General features: G+C 19.4%; 1 protein-coding gene across 1 annotated transcript; it reads right to left on the minus strand.

The window, feature by feature from the left end:
- Positions 1 to 11127: 11127 nt before the first annotated feature.
- Positions 11128 to 21517, minus strand: LOC107995712 (uncharacterized). Its single transcript, XM_017053362.3, has 5 exons — positions 21009 to 21517; positions 20547 to 20614; positions 19441 to 20448; positions 18836 to 19165; positions 11128 to 15003 (listed from the first exon to the last, which is right to left on the minus strand). The coding sequence occupies exons 1-5, from the start codon at positions 21418 to 21420 to the stop codon at positions 12544 to 12546; spliced, it is 4278 nt and encodes a 1425-aa protein (XP_016908851.1). The 5' UTR covers positions 21421 to 21517; the 3' UTR covers positions 11128 to 12543.
- Between the last annotated feature and the right edge of the window lie 1867 nt (positions 21518 to 23384).

Below are 23384 nucleotides of genomic sequence, written 5' to 3' on the forward strand. Positions count from 1 at the left end.
ATGACCATTCCAAATTATCTATGGAATTTTTGTGGATAGTTTTTACGATTTATGTCATGACTTTGATTTATATTTTAAATCTAGATTATTATTATATTAGGATTATTTGTTTAGAATTTGTATATTGTCATCATATTCTAATCATTCAAATATAATTTAGTATTTTGATTATTAGATACGAATATATAATTTTAAAATTCAATAAAATATAATTTTGGATATTGCTCAAAAAAGGATATCTTAACTAAATATCTCAAATAAAGTTGCTTTGAAGAAGTTCTGATTGTATTCTGACAATTGAATGCAACTAATATATGGTATTAAAGTCTAATAAAGTTAAATTTTGTACAAAAAAAGATGCCTCAATTAAATATTATCGCTCGAAGAAATTAAATCATATAAAGTTGTACAATTATTTATAATGTGAGCCTTGAATAAATTTAATTTATTAAATCTAATTGTGGCTAATTAATGATTGATTGAATTTCGTGATTTCTAACTATAATTTAATCTGAACTGAATGAAATTTGATTGATTTGTATATTTTTTGATCGAATTTTGACTTTTTAATTTCTATAGCAATTAATTGCAATCTGATTTATTTCTGCAATGAATAATAAAATAATATCTGATTTTTTAGAAATTATTATGAATTATTATTGATTTTTCTTCCAATAATTTTCGATGAAAATATAAAAAACTAATAAAGGAATGGTTTCTAAGAATAGATCTGCGCAAGATCTTGTCGCAATGTGTGAGGAGATTCTTTCTCTAATGATTAAAACATTTGGCATATAAATGTGATTTATGAAGGTATTATATCGGTATTATATAATTTTTCTTTTAAACTGCTTTTGAAAGTCTGAAATAATATGAAGAAATATATATAGTATTATGAAATAATATAAGTATAATACTTTTATTTATTTTTAATTTATTTTGAGACAAAAAAAAAACGAAAAATTATTTGCTTGATTTATATTCAAAATTATTTAATAAAATATTAAAATAAATATATTATAAATAAATAAATATATTATTGATCAAAATTAATTTATTTTTCTTAAAAATTCGAAATAAATTCTATATGTATTGTAATAAGTATTATAAAAATATATCATTAATGTATCACAATATCATAAAACTATATATTACATTTATATTAATAATTTTTTTCATAATTAACATAATACAATTATATCATATATAATAATGTTTTATTAATTATGTATTGTGTATGTTTTTTTTTGCATCAATTTTTTCATAAATATATGATTTTTTATTTATATTTATGTCACATAAAAGTTATTAAATAGATATTTACATTAAATATCTAATTATTTCATATACTTCAAATCTATTAATTAAATTTTTTGCTATTACATATGCATTTTCATAATTTGTAAATATTAAGTATATATTTTAATATATTTCTTAAGAATAATATAAGAATAATGTCTTTTTAAAAATTAAAAATTAATGTATTAAAAAATATAATAACTCAGAAAATTATTATTAAACTAAATTTATGAAAAAAATTGTTTACTGTCTATAGATTTTGTTATTTTATTACTATTATGTTTTTTTTTATTCGTTTTATAAAAATTAATCCATTATTTTTAATAATCTTTTAGAATGATATATTAATATTATAATTATTATAATTAAAAGAATGAACTTATCAATGATATTATGATATCATTTTTATGATATTTTCATGGATTTTGATTTTTATATTATGCAAATTTTGAACCAAAATTTTGAACAATTTCTTTTCAGTTAATCATAATTTTTGAAATATTTGTAATGATATTATTGTATATTATATTGAGCATTTTTTGGAAAATGCTAACTATTATATAAGAACTTAGGTAAATATCCATTAAGAACATAATATTTATCATTAAGTATTTGGACATTTTTCGAATCTACAAAATATAAGAATATATTAAGTTACTTGATTTTTTGATTGAAAACAAACAACAGTTGATGTATTTTGTAATATATTTTTAAAAATAATTGAAAATTAATTTTGTAATTTTACGATAATCAATTCATCTTACTTACAAAAACATCTTTTTCGTATTTATCCAATGATAAGTAATCGCGTGTTATCAGATACATATATGAATTTTATATTATCATATAAAGCGAAATATAATAAATATATTTTTTATATCTCGAAAATTAAACCCAATCGATAATTTTATATATAGTATAAATATAATATTACATGTGTTTTTTAAATCTTATGCTTTATATGTTTAAATCATTAAAATTATGAAAAATAAATTAATTGAATACTAATTATATACTTATAATATTTATAAACTTTTGTGTATATATGAATATAGAATGACTATATTACGAATATATCATTAAATTGATAATACAATTTGAAAGAAAATGAGTTATCTACATAAAAAATGGATCGGTAATAATATTTAGTAAAATAATATTTTTTGTACGGAAATTCATTTTTTAATAAATCAATGTTAAAGATTCGTACAAGTACAGATATAATTAACTATGTATTTATATTTTAAAATAATTTTTGTTGCATTTATTGTATTTATGAATTTCATTATATTTATAATATTACAGCTTATAACTTATTATTATTTTCGATTAAAACTTTCACTCTCTATTCTGTCAACTAATTGAAAAATTAATCATTATATATAATCCATGTTTCATAAATATTTGCTCGACTCTTTCAATTATTCATTTATCAATGATTTGGATAACATAATTTGGATAAAATAATTTTTAATAAGAATTAATAGTTATAAATTGTTGGCAAATCGTATCAATATATCAATATATATATTTCAATTTATTTATTTGAGATTCAAATTAAAATATAAATAAATTAATAAATCATAATTGACTGATATGATTTTATTATATTGCTTCCATTGACAATATTTGTTTCTATAGTATATCGTCAAATCGATAAAAATAAAATAAGGAATTGAAAATTTCACTCAAAATTAATAACAACATATTGATATTGATAAATACATATATATTGATAATATATTAATAAATTTATATGATATATATACACAACAAAAATTAATCTTCGATATAACTAATAGTAACTGTAATCAATAAATCTTCAATATTGATTTATTTTAAAATAGAGTAGGAAAAAATATTACATTTTCGATTTATCTTTTCATCTATAAAGATTCATTTTTTTTTTTATTGTACCAACAGCTTGATAACATCTTGTATGTAATGAATATATGTATATAATTTCTTTAATCAGATAATCAATAGTTCGTAACATTTGATTAAACATATATATAATATTTGTTCAATATTATTCGCATTTTAATTTCGAAATAATTCTATTTTTTTAAAATAATAGATTATATTTAATAAAATTATACACATTTTTTTTAGATGGTTAATTACTTATTATATAAATATTCATATTTATGGAAAAAGAATATTTTAATATTATTTAATAAATGCATTTTATTTTTTATTGTTTTTATCCAATTTGTATTATTTTTTTATTAATTATTATTATTATTTAATCATAACATAGAGAAATTCATATCGTAGAAAATCATGTTAGAAAATTATATATAAAGAAAAAAAATGATCGATCAATGCAATTTAATTCTAAAGAAATGAAAAAAATTAAAAAAAAAAAGAATTTTTAAATAAAAAAATAATCAAAATAATAAATAAAAATAAGTTTGTCATTCATTCTTATTTAAAAAATAAAACTAAAGAGATTCTATTGCTTAAAGATCAATTCCTTAAATAATTGAAATTAAAATTTTAGTTTAAACAAAATATATTAAATAAGTTAATTTTAATTTTAATTTTAATTTTAATTTTTATAGTTGATTTAAAAAAAATATTTATTATTGAAAGAAAAGTATTGAAGAAAATAGCATATTTGAAGAATTGCGAATAATTAAACATTAATTTTAATAAAATTTTGTAAACTTGAAAAATACACAAAATAATAGAAAGAGAAGAAATGACATAAAAGATAATATATGTATATTAATTTTATTCTATTTACGTATCATTTTTTTTATTTTTTTTTATTTTTGCCTTTTTTATAAATTGATTATATTAAAAAAGATTTTATGAAATATTATTATTTATATACTCATTGTTATTCATTTATATATAGTTTGATCTAGTTTAATAAAAAACACAAGTATATACTATAAGCTTTCCTATTTTTGAAAATTCAGCAACAAAAATCAACAATACAATAAAGTTATATTTATTAAAAACAAATAAAATATTTATTTTGTTTTATATCATTGCATAATTATTCAGGTTATTGATTAATTTTACGCAAAAACAAATTTAAAAAATTATTAATTTTTTTGTTTATAACTTTTTTAATTATATAAACAATTAATAAATATGTTATATGTTTTACTAAACATTAATCGTCATAAAAAGAAATAATTTTTGTTTAAAAATTTTATTTTTTATATTTATAATTTCTGACTTATAATATAAAATCGAAAAATAAATGATTTCGAACAGGAAAAAAAATTGCACAATATATATCTATACAAATATTTTCTTATAAGGTTTGATCATAGATCATATTTATTTGTAATTATCTTTAAAGCTTATATATATTAACTAGGAATAATAAAACTTAATAAATAATAAAACAAATTGGAACAACTAGAAAATTATAAAAAATAAATTAATGTAATATATTGAAAACTATGTATAATATCGAAGCAGCGGTAGAATAATTAACTATTGCAAATAACATTGACTTCATACAACATACAACATCAAAAATGAATAATAAATTATCCATTATATATATATAATATATATATATATATATATATATATACACACACATACATACGGCACTAATTAGAAAAAAAAGGAATAAGATGTAAATGACAATGTAAAGGATTTACACATTTCAAAGCAAAACTAAATTAACTAAAAAAATCAAAATGGAAATACATAATCACAATAACAAAGAATTTACTAAATATATTTGGAACTGCAGATTATTAAAAAAATATCATATTATACTTTATGAAAAGCGAAAAAAATAAGAAAATATTATTTATCAAGCGAATCAAAATTTAACATAGTCAAAATTACTGAAAAAACAAATAAATGTTATGACTAATTGTCTCTAAGAAAGTTTCATTAATCCTTCTTATGAAATTGCGATTAACAAGTTCATAATCCTTTAAGAAAAATGAACTATAAATTTATGAATAATAAATCACTTGAGCTCGATTTAATTAATTACTAAAAAATGCTTTAATAGATATTCTCTTTATAATCATTTTATAAGAATATTATATATATTATAGTACTTCTATAATATATATTTTACTAATATATATTATTTATGAAATCTTTTTCTTAAAATCTAAAAAAGATTTCAGTTTATTACAATTATAAGGTCAATTTTAATTTATATAGATCAATCTTAATTGCGAATTCTATTAAAAATGATTAAGATAATAATACATAAAAAAATTAACAGATTATTGTTACAGATATTAAAGCAATGACTAATAATTGATGAATTTATCAATTTATCAATTTTTAAGAAAACATATTAAATACTATTGAATAAACGTATAGTTGAACAAATTATTTTAATTAATTGAATAAAAATTATGATTATTATATTTTATTATATATTAAAGCATATATAAAAAATATATATATAAAATATATATTTATTATATATATTTTATTATATAATAAATTAATTATTAATTAATTTTCCCATATTAAAGGAAAAGAAATATTGCTTTGCATCAATGTTCATCTCTTCTTCAATATTGAGAAAATCTTCGAGACGATTTCTATTCCACAGTCTTCGCTATCAGAAACTATTAAATAAATGCATAAAAAACAATGCATTCTATCCATCTCATTGTATGTGCTAATCTCATTTTATATAAATAATAGATATTTTTATATGAAAATTAAACACATCATTTCTAATATTTATTCCATAAAAACAGATTTGTTTGGAAAAAAGCGAATTGGATCTCTACTTTATATCATCTATAGCCTATTGTCAAATACATAAACACATAATATTTGCAAATGATATAGCAATAATATTTACATACAAAAATATTGAAATAGTTACAATAATCTGCAGAAGCATCACATTATTTAAAAACTGATTAGAATCCAATAAAATCGAAATAAATGTTAATAAATGTCAAATTTATTCATATTATCTTCATATTATCTTCATATTCTTAGAGATAATCAAATTCATGATATCGTATTACAAACAAATTTATAATAAAATATCTGGGACTACTTTTGGATAATAAACTTAATTGGAACTAATATCAAGCAAAAAATAAAACAAATTAATATAATTATAAAATTAATGCATTGATTTATAAATAAAAAATTCAAACTCAATAGGAACAACAAAATGCTAATCTAATTAATCTCTTTTGTATAGGAAAAAATATTATTCACAAAAAGTACAAAATCATTCATATAAATTTTGACAAACTATTATTCCAGCAGAAATAAAAAATTGAAATAGAAATTTTATAAATATAACATAATTACAAACATTATTACATATAATTGCATTAACAATATGCATATGTTTTATGTAATATGACTTTCGCAATGTTTATCGCTTAATATAGTAAAAGCCAAACATTTATTTTATTTATTTTATTATATTATTACTTGTTAATATTATATATGTATAAATAAAGTATGGAACTATAAAAAAAAAAGAAATATATGAATCTAACTCATCTTATATTTTTATAATTCAATAGATACAGTAAATTCAATAGATAACAAATAGATTAATTTAGGTTAAATTTTTTTTTTACATCTTGAAATTTAAAATTTTTTTAAAGTCAATATTTATATGGAATTTATAATTAAAATAATGTCGATAACATATTTCAAAACTATTGAAATCGATTCATATGATGAAAAATTAATTTAATTTTGACTTAAAAGATGAAAGCCACAGCGACCGTCCAGCAGCAACAGATACGGACCTTATTAAAGTCATGTTTGCTGAAAATCTGCGATATAATCTACGCAAAATAGTGGATGTCATTAACATTTCCAGGACAACAGTATATAATCACTTGATCAAGATAGGATATCGATATAAAATTTGGGTTTCATAGCTATTGATAGAGACTGGCCTTACGAATTGTGTTTTTACATGCAATTTGCTTATTCAATGATATAAAAGAAATCCTTTCTTAAAGAGACTTGTCACTGGAGACGAAACTTGGATTTTATTAAAATGTGCATCAAAAACGCACTTGATCTAAGGACAATAGATCTTCGTGAAGACAGAACTTCACTCGAAGAAATACTTCTTTTGTCCATTTGGTGAGACTAGAAAGATATAGTCTACTATGAGCTTCCTCCTTAAGGTAACACCATTAATTTTGTAAAATATTGCAATCAACTTAATAAATTGAAAGTTGCCATAGCCAAAAAATAACTAGAATTGGCAAATCGACGAGATATCATTTTTCATCACAATGCAAAATCGCATGTTGCATTGACTGTAAAAGTTGTTGATTGAGATGTTTTATTTCTCCGTACTCTCCAGATTCGATTATTACTTATTCTTATCATTAAAAAATTCTCTTCATGATAAACAGTTCCAATCCGTAAGCAAAATAAAAATTCACGTCGACAAATATTTTGTAAATAAGCCCTAATTTTGGAAAGAGAGAATATGAGATTTCCTAAGAGATAGAAGAAAATAATAGAGCAGAACAATTTATATATAAATCAATCTTAAACAATAAATATCATGTATTCATTTGGTATCGAAAAAAAAGAAACTTATGGAACACTTTAATATATAATAATATATAATAATATATAATAATAATATATAATATAGAATTATTATATAAATTTATTAATAAATATTAATTTTACAAATTTTTTATATTTATTTACAAAAAATCATTATTGTACACATGATAAATTGAAGATAATTATTTATATTCAATGAATAAAATTTTTCAATTTAATTTTTTAGTTTTAAAAACAAAATCAATCTACACATAAATATAACCGTGTTAAATAAATTGCGTTAAACATAAACTTATATAAAAGTTAAAATAGAAAATAGAAAATGAAATTATTTTATATTTATCTTTTTATTAATAAAAATTTCATTTATAAATTTATCTGCAATAATTAATAAACTTTACTAATAAATTTCATTTTAAAGTTTATAATTTATCTTCCAATATATTATACAAATCTTTAATTTTCAAAAATTTTATTTCTAAAAGCTAAGATATATATTACTTGAAAATTGTTTGAAAATTTTTTTATATTTTAATATTTTATATAATTTATTTTAATTATAAGATAGATTTAAATAAATAAAAAATCATTTAAAAATTTTAATAAGTATTTATAAATATAAAGATAATCTTATTATTTTTTTTTATATATCATACATGAACAATATATTTAAATTTATCTCTCATATAATAAACGTAATTTCATATATAATTATTTGAATAAAATTAATTAATAAATTAATAAATCATATTAATCATATTAAAACTTCTTTTAAGATTATTCAATGAAATGTAATACTTCTTAAACAATCTCATATTCTCATTTTTTTTATAATCGAAAATTTAAATTATGATTAATATGATTTAATAATAGACAATTTTTATTATTATTCAAAATTAATATTACTTATTTTAAAACATTTTATTCTTATAAATCCAATAATTTTTTTTTCTTAATAAGATTTTTTAATAAGAAAATTAATTTAGTGTAATAAAATCATTATTAGTAAAAAGACTTTTGTATATATTTCTGACTATAATTAAAGAAGTAAAAATTTTGATATTTTGATTTAGTTCAATTGATCACACTAAGAACTTATATTATTTTTTTAATTTAATGATTCTTTTTTAGCATATTCTAATATCAAAAAATATGTTCTTGTATTTTTACAATTATTATAAATTAATTTTTATATATTTGTTAATGATATATATTGTAAACTGTATACTTACGTTAAATAAAATAAATATACAAATAAGAATTATTTATTTATAATTAATTTTGTTTTAAATGTAAATATACTTACATTAAATAAACAAATATACAAATAAAAAAAATTTATTTATTATTAATTTTGTTTCAAACGTAAAAAAAGAAAAAAAAATAATATTTAATATATCATTATGTTTAGATATAATTATTTAAAATAATAATTTTATAATTTGTTTACTACTAATTGAAAAAAACAGACTATATATTAGTAAAAATGTTCTTTATTTTTTCTGATTTATATCTTTTATGCTTGTTATTTTTTTTATATAAAATGTTATTTTAGCAAAATTAAAATACAAGATATTTCGTACTTTTTTTCTCAAATAAACTATAAATAAAAATAAAAGAATATATTATATTAAGTTTATTATAAAAGTCTTATTATTTTATTACAAAGTTATATTTCACTTATAGATATCATATTATATTTCAATTATATGTATATCAAATATTAAATGCAAATTGAATATAGATAACAGAATAGCAAATTCTACATTAAAGAATGTCGTTTTGAAATGAAAATTTAATCATTTAAGTGATTCTAAATTAAGAAATATCATTTTAAATGTTAAGTACAAATAAAGTAAAAACAATCAACCTTGCATATGTTGACATGTTCAACTCTTTAATGTTGAATATATTACTACGTACAAATTCATATTGCATTTAATATTTACTTATAACTTTGTAACAAAACATTTATAGACAAATTTTATACAACATTTTTTTTATTTTCATTTATAATTTGATCAAAAAAGTACAAAACATCCTATAAAGTTTAAAGGAGGATTAACCAATTTATATAAATATTTATATTATTTCGAATAATTAAAATTCGTATATTTTTTTGAAAAATATTTTCCATGTATCTTTAATATATAAAACATTAGTAAAATATTATTTGTAAATGTAATGTAAAAAATAATTATACCAGAAAATTTTCAGATATATTATCTGATAAGAAATTAATTTTGATATTTCGTATTGTATTATAAGTATAATTGTGATTCAATGTTGTTACAAAAATATTTGTATCATACATGATACATATATATTCTATTGTACTAAAGTAAAGGTGACTATATGATGCAGATATGTAAAAAATATTTCTAAATATAGAAAAATCTTCAAAAATGTAAAAGTTTTGAAAAACAATACCATTACATTAATATCATGTTAAATATATTAAATAATATATGAATTTACTATATCACACAAATATAACTTAATTACTGTATATTTTTGATAATAACTGACGTCTATAAATGTTACTGATTATTATTTATACTTCAATACATATAATATAAAATAATAACAAATAACTTAAAATTAAAAAAAAAATACTCATAATAATTTTGAAATAATAACAATCAGCATTATATATACTAATATATATATAAAAAAAAAAAAAACAAGAAAATATATAGAACAATATTACAAAATAACATAAATTTGTTATTATAAACGGGAGACTCATTTATAGTATAAAATATTTTAGAAATACATATAAATTACTCTAAATATTTCATAAAATATGATATATATGAATTTCATTTTTTGCCAATTATAATTTATTGGATAAATTTGTTTTTTAAGCTTTTCAATCAATTAAAAAAAATAATCAAAATTATTATACATTTAATGAAGGATTTATTATTTTTTCCCCATAAACCATGTTTTATAAAATATACGTTAATATTTTTTTTCTTTTTTATTGAAAAATAAAATTTTATTTATTAAAAAAATTTCAAAATTAAGTAAAACAAAAAGATATCCAAACATGATTTTTCAGTGATACATATTTTATATATATAAGAATAATTATTATAAAACTTTTAATTAGAATAAAATGCTATTTTATAAAAAAGTTCGTTTTAATGAAAAAAATTTCTTTATCTGAGAAAATTGTATTAATTATATGAATATTCTTTTCTTTTTTTATGTTTACTATAATAATAAACTAAAATTTTTCGAGAGTTAATATCTATATAAATGATTTTTTATTTTAAACATAAATAAAGTTAAATAGGCCAATTATAATTTTTATAGAACAGAATATATTAACTTATACGAATATTGATTTCTTACAACAGTTTCTACTGTTAAATAATATTTTGTATGCACAAATCTACACAATAACTTACCGGCATTTTACCCAACAGGCAAATTTTTTATACATCTATCAACTGAGTGCAGAAAATATTATGATTTTTTGTTGTAACAATTCGCTGTATTAATTGTCATAACTAATTAAACTAAACATTAATTATATGTATATGACACAATAAGACTAAATATACATATATATTGAGCTTTTTATTGAAGCTCATTATCATAAAGTATGTCGCACAAATAAAATTTTTTTTAAATATAAAAAACTAACACTTAATAATTTCACCAGAAATACATTATGATAACTAGATTCTTTATAGGAGACATAAAAATGTACGAGTAATTTTGTTAATGCACAATTTTAGTAGAACGTTATAATATTTTTTTCATTTAATAACCACTACATATAATTTCTCTTTATATCATGAAAATTAATTTTAAATAATTTACATGTCGGGGAACAATCTTTTTGTTTAACCAGTTATCAAGTTTTACTTTTCAATTTAATTGCTTAAAAATGAAGGAAATAAGATTTTAAAATAAATCAGAATTTTTAACTTGTAAAGAATGTTCAATAAAACTATAAATAATTTACATTTCCATCTTCTTTTACAAATATTCATATATACATATACACACATACATATCCATACACACATATTCTCACACACAATTATATATGCAGCACATGTACATACATGTATAAAATCATACATGTACACATATACAGACATGATTCTTATCATATGTACATACATTTATATGTACATATGTATACAGTTGAAGCAAGATTCACTGCACAATTTTTTGAATAGAGCAAATATATTAATCTATTTACAATGTACAGCACTAACGTGCTGATTGAATATCTGATCACAAATTTGTACAAATTTTGTTTGTACATATCGTATTGGTCACCTATCCTATAATATATATCTTTAATTTTTTTTTTTCACTCTCTTAACAGTATATGAGACGCTCCAGAATTTTATAGCAAAATAATTTTTGCGATTCAATATTAGAAAGTGCTCTTAGATAATAATACTACATTTATAATTTTAATTTTTTTACTAAGACTAAGGCGTGTAGAATTGCATAGAAACGATGATCTGTTCTAACTGGTTTTTGCATAAAACGTGGCAATTATTTTTATTTTGATGATATTACCAAATTTTTATGATATTTCATGCGTCTCATATTTCTGTAAATTTGGATATATGTGAATTTATTATATCCAAATCAGTTAGAGTCCACATGAGATTATCGGCATATGAGCTCGATTGTGCGGACTTTTAATCTAATAAGCAGATTGTACTACAGCTTAAAATAATTTTCATTTTTTCACGTTGATACGAATGTATTTGTCGTTGTTGATTGAGCCACTGTAGTCACTGTTATTAGAGTTAATGTATTACCAAGAGTATTTTGTTCTGTTACAGCTGTGGTTATATTTTTTTCAATACACGCTTTCTTTGATTCCTTACGTTCAGATGAATTCGACTTTCTTTTATGATTTGAACTCGATGAATGAGAACGACTCGATGCTGTATCATCTTTCGAAGAACGATTACTAGATTTTTTCTGTCCATCTCTTGCATGACTATGATGTCCATCTCTTCTTTTTTCTAATTTCCTGTCACTATCTTTACTATCTGTGCGATCGGTAGTTTTACTAGAAATGTTACAATCTTTGGATAGTGAAATGATTTTCAATGAATCTTCTTTATTAATCTCGCCAGTTTTATTTTCATATTTATTACTCTGAGGACTTCGATGATGATGCCTTTTGTGTTCTTTATCACGTCTATCTCGATCTCTTCTGTCTTTATGTCGTTGACTTCTAGAACTTTTATCATCTCTATGCTTTCTTTTAGATTCTGAATGCGTATGCACATCAGATGATAATTTAAATAAATTTTCATCGCTACTAATGTTTCTATTACTATGTCTTTCAGTTTTTGCTAACAAGGATGTAGAAGTTATTGAAGAAGAAGAGGAAGAATTGGCAATTTTCGATATTGATAGTGAACTTTCTTCATAAGTATTATTAGTTAATATAGAAACCTTTTCATTTTTTGATCTTTCTTTAGCTTCATCTTCAGCCATTTCAATTAGAGCTTTTACTGCATTTTCAGTTGCACATTCCATTTTTGATGTGAATGCCAATGTTGTTTCTATTTCCAATAATTGACAATATCGTTCTAATTTTGTTTTATCATCTTTGTATTTTTGTTCAGCGATTTCAAAACTTTCTTTATGAATTTTTTCTAATATTTCTTTAGAAGCTTCTGCAACGCCGGTTCGTAAAGATTGACAAACTTCCTCTACGTCGGTCTTTGACTTATATATTGCAATTTCCAAAGCTTTGTCAACAACTTCTGTTGCATAAGTTTTTGCTATTAACTGACGTTGTGTTAATATATTTTGTTCAAGACTAACAGTATTACAATCAAAATTTTCATGTTCTAAACAAATTTCTGATGAACATAATCGTTTTTTACCTTCTTTTGATGAAGATCCCGCGATATTTAATTTATTTGTTAATTTAGATTCTGTAATAGTTGAAATGCTTTCTTTACTTGATGTATTATTACTACTGGATCGATTGTGATGAATTCGATTATGATCTAATTTATGACTACAATCATACTTTTTTTTCTCTCTAGAATGACTGCTATTACTACTGGTACTACTACTACTACTACTACTACTACTGCTGCTACTACTACTACTATGAGAATGATGAGTAGATTTTTCATTGGATCGATGTCGATCTTCATGTCTTCTTTCAGATCTCTTGTCGTCTCTTTTTTCATTATTTTGCTTTTGTTCTATTGTACTATTTTTTGTAGATTTGTTATTAAAAAGATCCGAACAATTATCGTTATTCTCTATAGAATTTTTCCTTTTGTTTGAAATGGAAGAATGTCTTGTATGATCTCTATTTTTACGATCTTCTTTACGCTTACCATGATGATCTGATTTCTTCAAATTCCCTTGATATTCAGCAGCTCTTTCTTTTGCTTTTTTTTCTTCGAGTGAATCAATAGAATGTTTTTGTTCCACACGTTGGCGATTTGTATTTTCTTTTTGTTCATCTCCTATATTCACAGTTTCCAATGGTTTCTTTTCTTTTATACGATGACACTGTTCATTTCCAACACGTCCATGCCTAACGCTTGAACTGTGCTGTGATTCTTGATAATACTGTTTTAATCTAACGTGCCATGCTATACTTGAAACTGCGGAAATCGTTCTAAATTGATGAATTATATTACGCGGTAAAAAGTAAATATCATTATCATATAAATTTATTCTAGCATAACGAATACCCTGTCTACGTAATTGATTTAATTTGGCATCTTCAACCCACTGTACACATTGCGATATTGGTGGTTCATGAAGATCTAATTGCAATTTTTCAACTAATTCAGGAAAATCGCCAGCATAAAAAGCTACAACATCTTTTGTAATTCTATTATATTCTGATGGTTGTCCACCATGAACAGCTTTCAATACACCAACTGCTGCTGTAGTCATCCTATCTAATCCATGACCAACATGATCAGCATGTGCTTTAGTACGATCTTCGAACATATATTCACGAGCTTCACTAAGACGTGGCAAATACTGCAGATTTCGTAATTCATTAATGCCCGTTCTGCGCCGTTTATAAGGACTCTTATTTATATCTGCTGTTGGAACTAATTGTTCACCTGGTCTGATCCATAAAATTGGACCATCGTTTGATTCTTGAGGAGTATCCATCTTTACAACAGATAATGGACCCCAAGGCATGGTCTAAAATAATAAATAATAAAAATTTATAAAATTATATATGTAAACAAATTCATATTAAATATATAAGATATCCAATATTATTAATAAAAGAAAAAAAATAAGAAAATAGGTTTTTTTACATAATTCTTAAAGAAATTTTTAAACTTATTAATAAATTATAATTTCTAAATATTATTGATACCAATAAAAATATCAATATTATAAAAAATATATACTGCTATTTTTAATTTATTAGCTTTATCAAATTAAATTTCCGTAATATAACAATAAAATAAAAAGGAAATATTTATTTATTTTAGAATTATTTTATTGAAATTTATTAAATATAAATATTTATTACATTTTTTTCTTTTAGCTACTATAAAAATATGTTCTCTTTTTGTATTTTTTTTATAACAAAATAGTCTTTTATTCCTTTTATCATCTAATTTTTTCTCTCAACATTGATCTCTATTATAATTAATTTTTAATACATAGATTTCAAAGTAAATTATTATAGATCAATTGTATTTCTTTTAAATTTCTTAAATGTAAATATTATTTTAATTATTTTTTATGTGAAATTATTATATTTAAATAATATTATTTTTTTCAATATGATAATAATATATTTTTCAATATGTTAATATTTCATTTTACTGATATATAAATATGTTTAAAATTCTTTGAATGAGTTCAATTCAAATATAAAAAAATATTTCAAGTATTTTTTCATATTCATAATTTAGTTTCAATGTTATTTCATTACAAATTTTAATAAATCAATGAGGGCTTCTGAAATAAAATAAATAAATAAATAAAAAATAGATACAACATAGGATATAAATTTTATATTTATCTATTTGAAATATTCATAAAATGTTTAATATAAAAAATAATGATTGAAAGTTACATATTAAACAAAACAACAAATCAATCATTTTTGTATATGCTTAATGAATAATATGCTTAACTTAAATTTAAATAAATAATATTTATGATTTTTTTATTATCATATAAAATTATCATCTTTTTATTCTTATAATTCTATAAGATTGAAATAAATTTATTTCACTTTTTATCTTAATCATGAATTAGAATGATATAAAATATATAACCAAAATATATTACCAAAATAATTATATATCAAAAGTATATTAGTTTTAATTATATTCATAATTTCTCTCTTTTTTAAACAATTTTATAATTATAATATAATTATCATATAAATACCATAATATTATTATATATATTATATACAAAACTTAAAAACTATTATATTAATTTTGATTTTGAAATAGTTACAAAGAACTTTTAATTCTGAATAATTTGTTATAAAGAATTAAAATTTTAAACTATGTTAGATTAAAATATTCATGCCAATATCAGCTCTCATAATTATTATATTATCTCTTAGATTCTGTATTGATTTTAAAACAATTATAAAATCCATTTTCATATCAATTTTACTAAACATTATAATAAAATCAAATATTATAAATAAAACAATTATTAAAAAACAAAAAAAATATTATATATATGTTATATATATAATTATTTTATAATATGAATGATATATTTACTATATATTTAATGTAATTAAAAATAATAAACAAAAAACTAAAAAAATGAAAATTATTATTGTTTTAAATATTTATTAATTATATTTTGTTATAATTAATATACAAAATAAAAGTTATAATTTCTTAAATGTAAGAATTTGGGATAGATTAATAATATATTATCTATGATATATAAGTTCATTGATAAATAATAAGAAAACAAGATAAATTTTAATGGTAAAAATATGTGTTCTATGTTTATTTATAGTGGAATTATTAAAATATTTATATATAATTATATTTGACTACAACTATTAGTTTAGATATTTCATGTTTTTTAGTATTCCAAAAATATATGAAATATTAAAAGAATAATTTTAATTTAAATTTTTTATATTTAATTTCACTTTATGTATTAAATATTATTTTTTATCAATCGACTTATCAATATTAATAACTTAAATATTTTGAATTATGTAATTTTTTTCAATTTTTGGGGGATTTTTTTAAAGACTTTTTTTTATTGATTTTGGTATATTTATTAACATTTATTAACATTTAATATAGAAATTATTTTTTTAAAACAAAAATAATAAAAATTATATGAATTATATATTTTTTAATAAAAATAAAAAAAGTGTTTTGCACACATGATTTATCTGATAATTCGAAGTAAAATAGTATTTTGATTCAGTATTAGAATATAGCTATCATATGAACCAGAATAGATTAAAAATTTTTTAATTAAAAAAATGACAACACTGATTTTTTCAATTTTTTTCTATAATATATTAAAAAAATATTAAAAAAATCAAAATTTTTTAAAAATCACGATTAATAATAACCACATTTATATTAATTAAAATATTATTTTTTTTGTATTGGATTATCAGAACCATCAGAATCATACATATTATTGAAACATTTATTTAATTTTTTAAAATTTTAAACACAACTGATTTTTATTATTTTTATCTTGCAAAAATAATTTGTTTTAAATAATAATATTTGTATTATAAATATATATACCAAAATTAATATAAAAAAATCTTATATTTTTGTTGAAAAAAAAAAATTCTTGAAAAAGGCTGAAAAAAAATATCTTCCTAAAGTTTTTTTTATAAATTCTTATTTTTTTTATTATATCTTTTAATAACTGTTTCGATCGATATCCTATATTAATTAGATTAAACATTTTCAAATACAAAGATTTTTAGATTACATAGATATTAACATGTACATGTATTTTTAAGAGATCTATTTTAAAGGTTAAAACAAATATAAAAATTGATATAAAAATATCAATTGAGGCTTATTAAATTATAAGCAATTGAAATTTATGTTAAATAAAACAAAATAAAAAAACAGAAACAACAAAATACAACAGAAAACAGAATAAAATAAGAAATAATATTCTTTCTTTATTGTTCGTTTAATTTCAATAGTTTATAATTTATTAAATAAGACTTAATATTCATTTTTACAGCAATTTTTGTATTTGTTTTGACATAGAATTCATTTTCTAAAGAATATATATCTCTTGAAGGATATATATATATAGAATGAAAAATAAATATATGAAAAAAATTTGTTCATTATTTTTAATTACTTAAAAATAATATTTATATCAATTATTATTTTTCATATCACAAAATAATATATTTACAAATATTTTACTTTTTGTAATAATTTTAATAAAAAATATTTTTATATATAATAATTTATAATTACAATATATTAAGACTTCATATAATATAAAATTTAATGAAATCAATACAATTTAATGAAATACAAGAATTGATTTTATATATATTTTGAGACAAAGAAAATAATGATTAGAAATAAATGAAAATAATAATAATAATAATAATAATAATAATAATAATAAAAAATAAAATTATTTGAAATTTTAGTTCTTTATAAAAATTATTTAAAATTATTTTTTTTATAATTTTAATCAGAATTCTCATATTATAGATTAACAAACAATTATTTTTAGAGTTTTTTCTAATCTTGATTATACAATATATAAATACTTATAATTTTATATAATTAAAAACATATTTTCTAAAAACTATCATTAGTAAGTAATCAGTCAAAAGAAAATATTCTATTTGTTTTTTATTTTTTTATAAATAATCATATTTTTATTTGTTTACTATTTTAATTTTAATTGTTTTAATTATTTTATTATTAACTAAACATTTAATTTTAATTATTTACTAAACATTCTATATAATAAATTTTATTTATATTAAAATATATATTCTTTAATAGAAATCAATACTTACTAATTTTAAAAATGGATTTTCTTCTAATTTTTGTAGAAGATCTGGAAAATATCCACCAACTTCTTCATGAACAGTTCCTACAAGGCTTATTTGATGGAGAGGACCATATCTAACAGTACCATTACTATAAGCTTTACACACTTGTTCTTTATATTGTACCATAGTTGTAGTTTCTATATCACTGTTTCTTCCTAATACACCATTTTTAACAGTTAATGTTGGGTAATTATCTGCCATATAATCCAAGAGATCAGGAAGATATGCTGCAGCATTATGCACTATTCCCATGACATGATACGCATTACCATTTTCATCTTCTCCAAAAACTACCTATAATATAAAAATCTTTTTATTTAATTTCCTTTTTATACAATTATAAGTTCATATTATTTTTTTTATATATCTTTCATTTAAAAAATTAGATATAATGGACTATATGTAACAACTACATTAAAATAAATAATAAGCTCAAGATAATTATCATATATATAAAATAATATAAAAGTTATTTAAAATTACTTACAAATTATTTTAATCATTTTATATTCAAAATGATTAATTTACACAATTTTTAATATAGCTTTATGATTTATATTTATACGTACTTTGAAATATTCCTGAGCTAATTCTTCTATTTGTTCATTAGATAATGTATCAATTTCATCTTGATACATATGAACAACTGTTGCACCACCATTAGGATAAGTTTCTATATGAATGAATTTCTTATATTTGAGGCCTTCTAATAATTCACTTTTAACTGGTATATTGTGAAGCATTTTATAATTTTTTGTTTGCAAATTTAATCTGAGATTTTCATTTGTAGATTTTGAGAACGAATGAGACATTGGTTTACCGCTTAATGGAAGTATACTACGATCTCTTTTGCATTGTACGCCAATGTTTGCTCGTTTTATTTTACTACGTTTATAACATCTTGAACAATAACGTCGTTCACTATGTTCTTTATTTCGTTTTTCTCTTGAAGATGAATATGATTTAGAATGGGAACTCGAAGAAATACGAATACAATTTATTGATTTATCATGAGGCAATACAACATCTTTACACCCAATTATTGTTGTAGATATGTTATCATTAGTCCAATCTGACTTAATTATATTTAATTGTTCTTGAGAATTTACTAATTCTGTTTTTATTTCAATAGATTCTTTAGATTTTACATCTTTATGAATTATGTCTATTTTGTTATCAGTTTTTTCTTTCTCATTTGATATTATTTGCGTAACAGGAACTTGTTCTTCATTTTTTTCCAATTTTCCACAAAAAGAATAAGAAAGATTTTTACAAACTTTAGTTAAATTATTTGTGGTTTCTGCATTATATTTTGCTGTATCCATTACAATAGTTGAAGTCATAATTGGCGATGTCATACTACTAGGCAGTGTTGTATTTGGACTGTTTGGACTATCAGAAACTCTTGGAGGATAATCTGGACTTCTTGGACTACTAATTACTTCACCATTACTTTGAGGACTTTCTCCTAATTGAGGTGTATTACCATGTTCAAAATTTACACATCCCTCTAGTTTTGTTGACAATGTATGTAATCCTCCAGATACTGTTGTATCTTTATTACATGCTAAATCAACCTAATAAATAAAAAAATTAAAAATAAAAATCTTATGAATTTAAAAAAATTATTATTTATCACTATGATTTAAATATATATATAATAAAATATACATACATGAATAGCATGCTGAACTGGTTCAATTAAAGTTTTCATTAATTCATTATTGCAATGATCTGAATTTCCTATAATATACAAAATTCACTTTAAAATATAAAATTAATCTTTTAATTCATTTAATTATTTAATATATGTATATATATATATATATTATGTATATGCAAATGTATATTATATGTTACATTTTAATAACAATTTATAAGATATAAATATCATATTAAATTAATATATTTTTAATATGTTGATGTTCATTAATTGTTACTAAATGTTATCAAATCAATTGTAATTATATAAACTTTTATTTAAATTTGTATATTATAATAACCTAATAAAAATTATAACTATAAACAATAGTTTCACTGACATAAATATCAACATAAATTTTATATTATCTTTCATTCTTTTAAATAAAACTACTTGAATATTTATATAATACCAAAACAAGTTTAATAATATTACCGTCTGGTTGTTCAGAAATACAAGCAACATTATCCAGATCATTCCTTTGATTAGACATGTTGTGGGATTCCATAGATGGTGTACGTAATTCAGAATTGACGGAAATTTTAAAATTAATACGTTCTTCCACATCACCAGAAGAGCTCATGAAATTCACGTTTTTCCGTAATTCGTTCCCTTCCGTGTTTGTATTAAACGATGACGCTGTAGAGAAAATCGTGGGCGTCCTAATTGAATGTAAAGTGAAATTGTCCGAAAATTCTTTTGTCTCTTTAATAACACTGTTCCACGTTGTTCTTGATATTTTTACACTTGTTGTTTCCGTTTGTAATGATTCAAATATTTGCTGAATCGTATTATTTACATCACATCTTTCGTTTGACACGATACTTGTACCAGTTTCGGATGCCATCTTGATTCTGTGAGCGACATCCTGAACATAACGATACTACGCAACATTTGATTGGACATTTCTTAGCCGCCTTTTGAATAGATTTTATTCTATTCGTCTGAAATTGGATAAAGAGTAGGGGTAAGACCAGTAGATATAGAGCTATCATAAACATTTTTATTCATTGGAATCTTCGATCCCCAATCTTATTTTCTCTTTAATTTTTTGATTATAAAGAATTATAAATTGCTTATAATATTTATTCGGACTATTTTTCATCATATGATAATAAATATTTAAATATAAAATATATATATTTTCAAACAATTATATTTATAATAATAAGTATATAATTTCAATATTTTTTAATTTATAATTTTTATTATATCTAGATTTTAATTAATTTATTTTATAATCGAAATTAATTATATTTTATATATTATATTATATATTTATATTAATTATATAATTATATATTAATTATATTATATATTTTTTTAAATATTGTGTATATATATATATATATATATACACACAATTGAAAATTCATTCATTCAAAGAGTTAATAAAATAAAATAAAAATAAATTTACTACAATAAAATAAAATTGTTGAAAATTATTTTATCAAAATTAATTAAAATTGTCTTGAAAAAAAATATTAAACGATTTATAAAAAAAAATTATTTTAAAAATAATTTTTAAATTTGTTTTTTTAAAAGATTATATATATATATTTGTATAAATTTGTGAATGTCAATATTTATTAAAATGATTAAAGCTATGACTTATTTTAATTGATATATTTTTTGTAAATAAATTAAAATAGCATTTTTTATTTTTTTTTACGAGAATAATTATACAAAATATCACATAAGTAATAGTACAATCAGGAATTGAATCAGGTAGAATTTATTTTATATTTTTCATTTATTTTTATCTGTAATAATCTTGTATCAATAGTTTAATCAATATTCATATCTGATTGAGAACTAGCTTATAAATTCATTATTTGAAAAATATATGTAAAATTTTCAAATTTGATTTAGTTATAAACAAAACTTTAAATGGAAAAAAATTTTTTTTTTTTATATAGAAGTATCTTCTATTTGTATTCTATCTGTATCTATTCTATCTAATTGTATTATCAATTATATGATATTCTGTATAATGTATAAAATATTAATATATTTAGAATATTTGAAAACTCGATTTGAGAACTTAAAATTAAAGCTAGTATATAAAATATCATAACACAATAAATTGAAATTTAACTATTAAATTTTAAGCAATTTAAATTATGAGCAAATTTACATTAGATGAAATAAAATTGAATCAGAACGAAATAGTATAATAGAAATAAAGAATTGTTTCACTAAACTTTAATTGCAATACAATTTAATAAATAATTTAATAATTTAATAAATTTAATTAATAAATAAATTTCAATTAATATTTTTATTTATTTTGACTTTCAGAATCAATCCTGCAGAGATAATTTATGAATATATGAATATATTAACATCCCGTATAAATATCAATATTTTATATTTTAAGATTTATAAATAATACTAAAATTTGTTATAAATATTACAAATTTAAATCATATTTTACGTAAATATTTAATATTTTTTTTTAGATTAAAATTTAAAATTAAGAGAAGATTCAGGGCTGATACTCATCGATTTTATCGATGACATTAATAAATTTATATATACATAATTGTAGTATAATTATAGTTGTAAATAACCAAACAATTATAAATAAAATGTATTTGGAATAATTAGATTTGAATATGATAACACAATATTTATTTAATAATATTTGAAGCGATGAAGTAACTATTAAAATATTTTTAAATTTTTATTTCAAGAAATATTTTTTTACAATTTTAAAAAATTATTATGTCAAATATTAAAATTTTTAAAATAAAAATAATTTTCTATTTTTTTTTGTAGCTATTTATTTTATGAATAATAATTTATTTA

This window comes from Apis cerana, linkage group LG2 (assembly GCF_029169275.1).
Source record: "Apis cerana isolate GH-2021 linkage group LG2, AcerK_1.0, whole genome shotgun sequence".
NCBI lineage: Eukaryota > Metazoa > Arthropoda > Insecta > Hymenoptera > Apidae > Apis > Apis cerana.